The sequence below is a fragment of the Dioscorea cayenensis genome, chromosome 4, assembly GCF_009730915.1.
Source record: "Dioscorea cayenensis subsp. rotundata cultivar TDr96_F1 chromosome 4, TDr96_F1_v2_PseudoChromosome.rev07_lg8_w22 25.fasta, whole genome shotgun sequence".
NCBI classification, from domain to species: Eukaryota; Viridiplantae; Streptophyta; class Magnoliopsida; order Dioscoreales; family Dioscoreaceae; genus Dioscorea; species Dioscorea cayenensis.
In genome coordinates, this window is record NC_052474.1 from 19134574 (window position 1) to 19144439 (window position 9866).

The 9866-nt window shown below is 32.6% G+C and overlaps 2 protein-coding genes across 3 annotated transcripts; one reads left to right on the top strand and one right to left on the bottom strand.

Annotated features, from left to right (window-relative positions):
- Positions 1–612: 612 nt before the first annotated feature.
- LOC120259572 (probable magnesium transporter NIPA6) lies at positions 613–3798 on the bottom strand. Of its 2 annotated transcripts, XM_039267206.1 has the most exons (10): positions 3561–3798; positions 3413–3469; positions 3207–3297; positions 2575–2735; positions 2342–2469; positions 2117–2254; positions 1561–1653; positions 1364–1481; positions 888–1042; positions 613–798 (listed from the first exon to the last, which is right to left on the bottom strand). In XM_039267206.1, the coding sequence occupies exons 1-9, from the start codon at positions 3682–3684 to the stop codon at positions 915–917; spliced, it is 1038 nt and encodes a 345-aa protein (XP_039123140.1). In that variant the 5' UTR covers positions 3685–3798; the 3' UTR covers positions 613–798; positions 888–914. The 2 variants fall into 2 exon arrangements, with proteins under 2 accessions (XP_039123140.1, XP_039123139.1); XM_039267205.1 differs by having other exon boundaries at positions 613–1042.
- Positions 3799–6548: 2750 nt separating this feature from the next.
- On the top strand, positions 6549–8669 carry LOC120258116. Its single transcript, XM_039265465.1, has 2 exons — positions 6549–6696; positions 7911–8669. The coding sequence occupies exons 1-2, from the start codon at positions 6634–6636 to the stop codon at positions 8487–8489; spliced, it is 642 nt and encodes a 213-aa protein (XP_039121399.1). The 5' UTR covers positions 6549–6633; the 3' UTR covers positions 8490–8669.
- The last annotated feature ends 1197 nt before the right edge of the window (positions 8670–9866 follow it).

Below are 9866 nucleotides of genomic sequence, written 5' to 3' on the forward strand. Positions count from 1 at the left end.
TTTTAAATAATTTATTTCTATGCCATACATATGTCTAACACTGTAAACATTGCTAGAGTTCAAAATTAGCTCATAAGAATTTTACTCAAATTAAGCTCTACTTAATTTCAAAAGCTCAAGCTCAATTTTAATTTAGCTCAAAATTTAAATTAAATTATTTTTTATTTTTATTTTCTTTTAACTAGAGTTCAAAATTAAAAGTTTTTTTAAATATTGTGAGAATTCAAAATTAGCTTGTAAAAGTTTGATATTTTATAATTTGATTTTTGTATTTAAAGATAAATAATACAAATTATATAATGTTTTCAATGTAATAGCATATCATACATTGTAAATATATAAAAATCATAATATATTTATATAATTCGAGGTATCGAGCTAAACTTAATCAAGGCTGACTCAACTAAGATTTAACTGGAAATTAAAATCAAATTAATTATTTTTGAATTAGACTTTGGTTGAAACCAAAACTTCATTTACAACCTAATTTTTGTTTTTAAAGATTAATAATACAAAGTTATATAATGTATTATTATAAAAACAAACAAAAAAAACACTACGGTTGAACCCTCTGATTATTTTAGGCAGTAATTCTAAAAGATAAACACTAAATAAATTGAACTGAGAACAATAATAAGTGACTGAATTTGGGCTAGAATTTACATGGATAAAACAGAGCAGAGGACTTACACTAAATATTGATATCAATCATCAATTACAATATAAATAGGTTCCTTACTGTACAATAGACATTCACCTGGACTAGAAGAACAACAGTAAAAACTCTCTCATCAGATCCTGCAGAGAAGAATGCTACAAGTAAACTGGCAGGAATACAGCAAATGAATGAGACCGCTTGTGAGAAACAACTACAAAAATTTCAGAACCTGTGAAAGGCTCACAACCAACTCATTCTATGTGAAATAGTCTTGTTGCACGACAGTGATGAAGTCCGGAGATAACAAGTCGTCTTTGTATTTTCCTAAGTCACCGTTCCCTCGGATATGCCAATAAATTTTAGGAGAAAGCGGAGTGTATGGATCTGCATATTTCACCAAATCAAGATTTCAATGCATCAGTAAAACATGACACTGAAATGTGACAACAAATTGATAAGTTTTCTACTCATCTAATTTGGAATTCTGTATTAAGTTCTTGCTTGTACCAAAATTAACACTTAATTGGAGTGAGTTGCAGCGAAGTTAAAAAGTATGGAAGCAGCAGTATGAAGCATTACTGTATATAAACCAAATGTGAGATCGGTCGATATTTTGGCTGATTTGAAGTTGGAATGCAACCTCCATAGTAAGGAATGTAATATGTAATAAACCCTTAAACAAGAATTTATGAATTATGAGGATACCTGTACAAGTTGGGAGATCCGGTTCTCTTGTAGAATGCAACACACTTGTCCCTGAGAGTACGGTGACAAGTCCACAAATTTCCGATACAATATTACTTGCATCTTGTCCATACCAATCCTGCAGAAGGATAGAAGCATGGTCCATATAAGCAGAAGATAGAACGGAATACGCTCTCCAATTGAGCATTTCTATGTACCTTGAACATTATGGCACTTGCAAAAATTGTGAGAGTTGTGAACATAGCATAATAGATGGGAGAAACCACTGCAGTATTGAAAGTATCCAATGCCTGAAATTGACAGTAACAACATACTTTAAGCATGAAGAAATCATTTTCAATATTACCAAAAGATTTTAAATTTTAAATCCTAAGGATCATGGATTCCATAAGTAGCAAATAAAAGAAAAGGCGTTATGGTTGCATTGTTAAAATTCAATATTAAATTCAGTAAAGTTGGAAATTGGGATTTTTATGAAAACTAATGCAAAATGAAAATATGCAATTTTAGCCTATGATGGTGACCAACATCTAAATCCTAATATACCATTAAGCATAGGCTCAATATTGAATTGCTAATTAAACTATGCCCAAAAATAGAATAAAATTCTCATGATAAGGCTATGAAAATAGCTTGCTGAACATGAAATGTGGTTCATACAGTCATTAAAAAATTGTATATCTATACAAATATAGAGCCATATCAACCTCTTAATGTTGATTATAACTTGCTAAGATTTATTCAAGTGATTACCTTGTTCAAGTAATTCAACTGAATGACAATACAAGAGACCGCAACCATGACAAATACCCAGGTTTGGAAATAACCAGCTTGGTTGATGCCCTCAATAGTAAGTTTGATTGCAATACCTACGGCCTTTATACTCATTACCTGAAATTAAATTTAAAAAATTTAATGAATCCAGTCAGCTAGACGGTGAAAAGCACTTCTAAATCAGAACCAAGGAGCAAATATTACCGTCAAAGATCCAATGATAGAGCATATACTTAAGTAAATCATAATGTTTGATTGCCCATATCGCGGTGCAGTATGCAACATCAAAACAAGCGACACTGCAACTGCTGCACCAGTGTAGAAAAGGAAGGCTGGACAATTTCCACCAAGCAATCTAAACACCAGTCAGAAAGACAAGATCCAAAACCAAGCTCAAACAAGAGAGGCAAAGAAAGGACAAGATTCATCTTAGTTACCCGGTTGTGTAGCTAAAGACCAAATCTCATCCACTGAGCTTGGAGTCTTCTCTTCTGGGGCATGTAAAACAATGACTGTTGAGCCAACTATGCATAAGATGCATCCCAACACACCCAACTTTTGAAGCTTTTCCCTCAAAAGGAAGTGTGCCAAAACCGCACTGCAAAGCCATTCCATCCCCACAAAACCAGTACGCACAAACATCAAAAAGCCTTCAAACTTATGCAATATATGAAGGAACTAAATTCTATGATCAAAGGACTACAAACAAACAAGTAAAAATTGACAGATTGAATAGCATGTTAGTGTTGACAACCAACAATCAAAGAATAGCACACAGACATGTAACACTAACAAGAAATTGAACATATAACACTGACAAGAAAAGCCTATATATATTTACCAAAGAAAAGAAGTCAATTCAGACTCAAGAAAACAGTGATCAAGAGGCACCAACAGAACAGTGTAAGCAATAAATAGCAAGGAGATTAACATAAAGAGATGCCAAATTGAGCTATTTATCCAGATGACCACAAGATAAAAAAAAAACTAATTAAAGGGCCAAAGGAAGTCATCAAATACGCAGCATACTTTCAATCCTCCCTTCTATTGACCCCTCATGAATTCTTACCTCACTATGATGCTCAAAGCTCCCAACGGCGTCACCAGCACCGCCGGCGCAAACATATAAGCGACGAAATTGGCAATCTCCCCAAATATCACTGCCAAAAACTCAATCAAAGATCGAACTTTTCCTCAAAAAATGGCAAAAATATCCAATTAAATCACCAAAAATCCATTAAAAAAAACCTAGAGCTTAATAAGAACCAAACTCACTGGTGATCATCCCGACCCACCACAACGGCTCTACCAGGTACCCATAACCACCAAATCCTACAACACAAACACCAAAACACAAGAAATCAGTAGCAGAACAAACACAAAACCATGAAATCAAAAGAAAAATCAGGGTTTGATGGAAAACCCGCAGCTGCGCCACGGGATGCCGCACGGCGAAGGCCAAACTTTTTCAAAATAAAGCTAGCCCCGATGAAGGCACTGGACGAGAGGGCGAGCGCGAACCCCTTGGCGTTATCGGACACGGTCATCGCTGGCGACGTTGATCGGCCGCTGGTGGTCGTCGGATCATCGGCGAAGCGATCGCCGCGATAATCTCTCGTCCACCCGCGCGATCCGCGCTTACCGAACAACGAAGGAATGAAGCGAAAGGCGGAGAATAGTAGTTGAATTTATTAAATTAAATATATATATATATATTATTTTTAATTAAATTTTTTTCTTTTTTTATTAGTTATTATTCAATATGATATTAATTTAATAAATTTAAAAAATTTGAGAGAAAGTTTATACTTTTGTATGATTCGATAGGAATAAATTTAATTAAAAAAATATATATTAGAAGGAAAAAGTTGAAAGTGGTCAACAAAAGACTAAATTTTTTTTAATTTATTAATTATTAAATGCCTTTTTATTTTCAGTGTTTGAAATCTACCGCCAATTTATGAAGGGACTCACATCCGTCTAGTTTGAAAACTTAAGCACCTCGTGATTCTTTTGTTTGGTGGGCCCGAGTAGTCCCTCTCAAATTCCATCTATTTTGGTGATTTTTTTGTGTGAAAAATTACATTTATACCATGCTAGGGTTTCTAATTTTTTTTTTTAATTCTTAAGATGTGGACAAATCATTCTTACAATGAGTGTCTCAATCATATATTAAAAGAGAATTAAAATATTTTATATTTTAAATAAAAAATTAAATGTTTTAACCGCTAAATTATTAGCATGATAATTTTTTATTTATTTTTAAATCATAATTTAAACTATTTTTTAATTTTTATTTTGGTTATATATAAAAATGCAATTTTAAATTTATTTTTATTAACTCAGGAAAGCTTTTTCGATTCCCAAAAAATCATGCATTTTTATTAAATTCGTAAGGGGATCTCTAACTTTCAAAATTTTTTATTTTTAAATTAAATTAATGCATAACTGCCTTTTCCTTACAAATCTCTGTTGGGGGCCGGTGCTAGTGCTTTTCCGCGGGCACAACGGGCTGTTGTTGTGTTTGTGCCCGAATGGCCACAGGTTCATTACAACTTACAATTGCGTTTTTTTAGGTATGGTATAAAATATATGAAAAATTTAAATAAATAAAAAAAGTGATGTTTTAGTAATAATTTATGATTTAATATTTTTAATCCATGATAATAATAATAATAATAATAATAATAATCTTAATTCTGCCCTCTAAAAATTTTCATTTCTAAACTATAAAAGATATTTGATGATTCTTGATTAGCTAATGTGTAACATTGTGATTCTATTCTCTAATATTATTTTTTCCTTTTTGATAACTCTTGATCATGTAATATATAACATCTTGGTTCTATAAAAAAACTCTTTTTCCTTCTAAATTTTTATTTTAGTTTATTTTGAAAGGATATTTAGTAACTTTTAATTGTCATATCATTGCCCACACGCTCGGGATTATTACTGAACCCTCTATAAAACCTTTTATTTCTAAACTTTTATTTTTTTAAAAAAAAAATATTTGGTGACTCTTGATTAACTAATATGTCACATCGTGGTTCTATCCTCTAAAGACTTTTTTTCCTTTTAAACTTTTACTCTGTATGTTAGTTATTTTGGAAGGATATTTGGTAACTCTTAATTGTCATATCATTTTCAACCCACCCCTGATTACTACAAGCCCGCCCTATAAACTTTCATTCATAAATTTTAATTTTAAAAATGACATTTTGTGACTTTTGATTAGTTAACATGTCACATCATGATTTTATCCTCTAATTTTTTTGGTGACTCTTGATCAGTAAATAAAAGATTGGAAAAAAAGATATCTATGGGATAAAATTAAGAGTAATTATATATATATATATATTACAGAAAGAAAGAAAATATTTTTAATATTTTTTCAAAGTCACTTCCACTAAACGAAAGTATTGTGAAAATTTTAAATATATTGAAAAAGTTTTTTTATTATTATTTATATGTATTCATAAAATAGAATTATGAGAAAATAAAATAAAACTATCTCAATAAATCCCCTCAAAAATAATAATTAACTGTTTAATAAAAAAAGATTATAAATCATATTTTCTAATTCTTTCAAAGGTTTGGGGAAAAAATGTTATTGGTATTATATTATATTTCAAATTTTTCTGAGAACCATTGTTTCATGTTTGGGTAAACCGTTTAATAATAATATTTTAACCACTCTTACAATATAACAAGAAGGGTGTATTTTACTTTACTTTGTTTCCAAATGGAGGGTTACATAAAATAAATAACACACAAATAAAATCTCCTAAAGTTTTAATCTTGTAATAATAAAGAGTATGCATTAGCCAATGTGCCACTGTGAAATGCACCTAGGAAGTCAATTCACGAATTCAAGTCTTACGCACGGTAGAAAATGGGTCCTTTGATTATGAGTATTGGTTTATAACCCAAATATTATTTTATCAAGTAAGACGTATAATCAGACATTCAATTCCCAGTTATACATAGTCTCCAGATTATGTTAAGCACATTTATAAAAAAAAATTATATTATAACTATATATACATCCTATATGTTATTTTTATGAAATGTGGACAAGTCACGTGTCAAAACATGTACAAATGAACTTAGATTCAGATCTTCCTCCAATCCCCCTTTTAGGTAAAACATGAAAATTCTATATAAAAGATCCGGTGCCAATAGTCAAACAAATTGTTGATATAAGTAATAATTATTTACAAACACACAAGCAAAAAATTTATAATATATTCATACAATATTTAATGATAATAATTAATTAATCAATCAAATTCAAATAATCATAACAATATTTTAATATTCACCACAAATTGGTTGAACCCAACCAAGTGAGTTGGGTCAGGTCAGGGTCTATTTGGCCCAATAGCTTGGCCCCTGAAAGCGAAACCCCAATCTCTCTCTCTCTCTCTCTCTCTCTCTCTCGATGATATCTCTTGGTTCATCAATCTCCGTCCAAGTACTCACCGGAAGGAAGTTGGATGTGCTCCGGCAAACTCCGGGAAGTTTCCGGCGCTCTCAGTATGCAAGGCTATCTCCTCTTGGTGAGCTCTTTCGTGCCTTTTGTATCTCTTCTTGCATCAATTGCTTTCTTTCTGGAAATGATTTTATAGGGGATTGAGTTGTGGATTGATAGTTTCCAAGGATTTGTTTTTGTGTTTAATTTAGGGTTTTTTTGAGATAAAGTTTGGATCTTTTTAGAACTTTTTAACAAGTTTGTGATTAGATTGCTTGTTATTGTGGCATTCCTTTTCTAGTTTTTATGTGTTATTTAGTGGATTGTTTGGATTTATTGGAACTATTGGTTTAGTAATTTAATGTTGCTTTTTGTGAGGTGAATCGCAGAACTTTGATCTTTCTCAGAAGTTAGAACCCGTTTGTATCATGTTGCCTTCTGCTTATGATAAACTAGCTCATTATGTTTGCTTGAGTTATGAAATGAATTTTATTTGTAAGTTTCTGTAGGTCTGACATGATTTGATAAAAATTTCAATCTTCTTTGATTGCTATGATTTTGTAGAGTTTTTGTTGTTGCCCAGAGTGTCTAGTTGTTTTTGTTTGTAATCTAATTTATGAGTTCTGTTCTTTTCCCTGCTTCAACACTTGATTTTTCTTGAATGTCAGTGTGTTATCTGATTGCTGTGCCTTTCTGTTTGAGTGTTCTCATTGATATGTTTGTCGATGTGAGTTTCATTCCCAAACAGATGACTTTTCAATCGATTAATTGGGTTTATAATCAAATATGTTCGGTATTATCTGAATAAATTGGAATCAAGCTCTGTGCATTGAATCTCATTTGATTCCTGAAAACATATTCTTTCTCTTTTGACAGTAGTAATTACTTTTGCTCTAAGCAAAGAGGCCCTCTACAATGTTCATGAATATTAAACACTAAAATTAGAATTTTAACAACAAAGGTGAACATAGAGGAAACTCTGATTTGTAAGCTTGGATTCTTTCATTGAAGAATTGTGAATATTCTCACTAGTTATTGATTGAGATGAGGTAATGCAGTACTTCCAATTGTCAGATTCCTCTCTTTTGTAGAGTTTTAGAGTTTCATCTCCAATCTCAACTATGCATCAAAATAATAGAAAGTCACAGTTATCATCACATTAACAAATCAATTTGCAGTGAGAAATATTATTACTAATCTTCGTACACATTCAAACGCGATTCGTTTTTCAATTTTATCACTGTTAGTAACATGCATTCCTTAGTCTTCTTTATGATTCTAATTTTCTGATCTTCAATGCAGCACTTGAACCACGAAAATTTCCGATTGCTTTCATTAAGAAAGGCTCAAGTCAAAAGCGGAGAAGCCGAAGGCATTCCAAGTAATGAGAGTGCCACTATTAATGAGGAGACTTTGCAGCGGGATCTAGAGATAGCCATCAAGGAAGAAGACTATGCACGGGCTGCAAAAATTAGGGATGATCTCCGTCTACTCCAAGAAGACAGCAAAGCTGCTGTCCTCTCTGCAAATAACCGCTTCTACAATGCATTCAGAAACGGAGACCTTGCTGCCATGAACTCCATTTGGGCCAAAGGAGAGCATGCCTACGTTGTACATCCTGGTGCGGGAAGGATTTGCAATTACGACCTCGTCATTGGTAGCTGGGAGATCATGTGCGGTGCCGAGCATGAGTTCCCTCTTCAGATTGAACTGCAGGATGTTGAAGTTCATGTGAGAGGAGATGTCGGGTATGTGTCTTGTTTGGAGGTGGTCAGGACCGGAGGGAGCAGTTGGGGAAAACAAATGGCGACCAATGTGTTTGAGCGGATCGACGGGCAGTGGTTTATCTGCATTCACCATGCTTCTCATGTCGATATGTGATACTGTTAACCTTCGGTAGAGAAACTTGTAGCTGAATTTCTGAAATTTTGTGCTGTTCCCACTGAAATAACTGTGGAATATAGAAATGTACCGGAAAATTGTATCAGTATTGGAAGCTTGTATTTCTTTTTTCTGAGAAAACACTGATCAAATAAAACTCTACAAAGCTTTGGCATGGAACTTCAGCAAACATGAATTTACAGAATGAATCAAACTCAAAAGAAATGATTACGGAAAAAAACTGTAAATTTTTTTTCTGCAGATGAAAGGTGAAGTGATATTGGCTCGGCTCGTCTGAGAGAACAAACAGAATCACTACGATTTCTCCTGATGAGCCGAACCAATATCATTCCATCTCTACACCTGCATTCTCATAAAAAAGAAACACCATCGTTGAGCCAATAACAAAGCTCCTTATCGTCTTTTCAAGATCTAACAAGCACTTTTATTCTGAAGATCTAATACTGTTATGCATTTTATAAGTGAAGAATTTATGGTGGCCCATCTCAAGACTGCACGAGAAAATTATAAATAATATCCATTTCGGACAAAATGGGGAGTACTCAAGAGGAGGAATTTGAGAGGAAGGTATCCAGCTTAAACTACATCTAATCCAAAACACATTAAAGTATCAAAGGATTCCATTTATCCAGCTTTCAAAACTTAGCTTTTGGATTATAAATAATCAAACAGTCAAATCCTGTCAAATTAATCAAGAATCAAGATCTTAACTCGATTTGAAGAAAAAATCAAACCTTTTCTATTACAAAGAAAAAGAAAAAGATAAACAGCTGTTAATATCAACCTTAAACAACACAAAATAGTTATTCAACAAGCACTAAATTAATAAACAGCTTCATAGATTCTTGCTTGCTTCTTGTTTTTTTTTCAAACAAAAAATAGAAAATCTAAGATGACCAATCATTAAAGGCGGCTTAGTGCACTAATCCTTTTTTTTATGTCTCTCTAATTATTTTCCATAATTGAGATCTCGGAGTCTATGACACTAATAATATATCTAATTAGAACGTGTGGTCCTAAATATTGTGCTTACTAACATAGTTATATATTTAATCACCGTCCATCAGTGCGCAAATTTAAGATTATTTTTACTCGTCTTAAGATTTCAAGTCGATGGTGACCAAGTCTAAAACAAGATTAAAAAGAAGGATTAGCTGTATGTTCGGCAGAAAATAGCACTAATCACATCATTAACAAACCCTAACCCTAATCTTGTCATTAACTTGTTGGATTACCATCATAAATTTAATGCCTTTGACATATTCTTTACATGCAGTTTTTGTTTTTGGTAGATCAGTCTGGCATCACAGACATCAATTCTGAATATGATGGCAATTGGCTGCAAATGGGTTTATA

Excerpts from the sequence above, each read along its gene's own strand:
- LOC120259572 (XM_039267206.1), bottom strand. The coding sequence starts at position 3,684 with ATGACCGTGTCCGATAACGCCAAGGGGTTCGCGCTCGCCCTCTCGTCC. Across the intron at positions 3,298-3,412 it reads GTGGGTCGGGATGATCACCA|TGATATTTGGGGAGATTGCC; the intron begins GTGAGTTTGGTT and ends AGTTTTTGGCAG. Across the intron at positions 1,482-1,560 it reads CAAGTGCCATAATGTTCAAG|GATTGGTATGGACAAGATGC; the intron begins GTACATAGAAAT and ends ATCCTTCTGCAG.
- LOC120258116 (XM_039265465.1), top strand. The coding sequence starts at position 6,634 with ATGTGCTCCGGCAAACTCCGGGAAGTTTCCGGCGCTCTCAGTATGCAA. Across the intron at positions 6,697-7,910 it reads TGCAAGGCTATCTCCTCTTG|CACTTGAACCACGAAAATTT; the intron begins GTGAGCTCTTTC and ends TCTTCAATGCAG.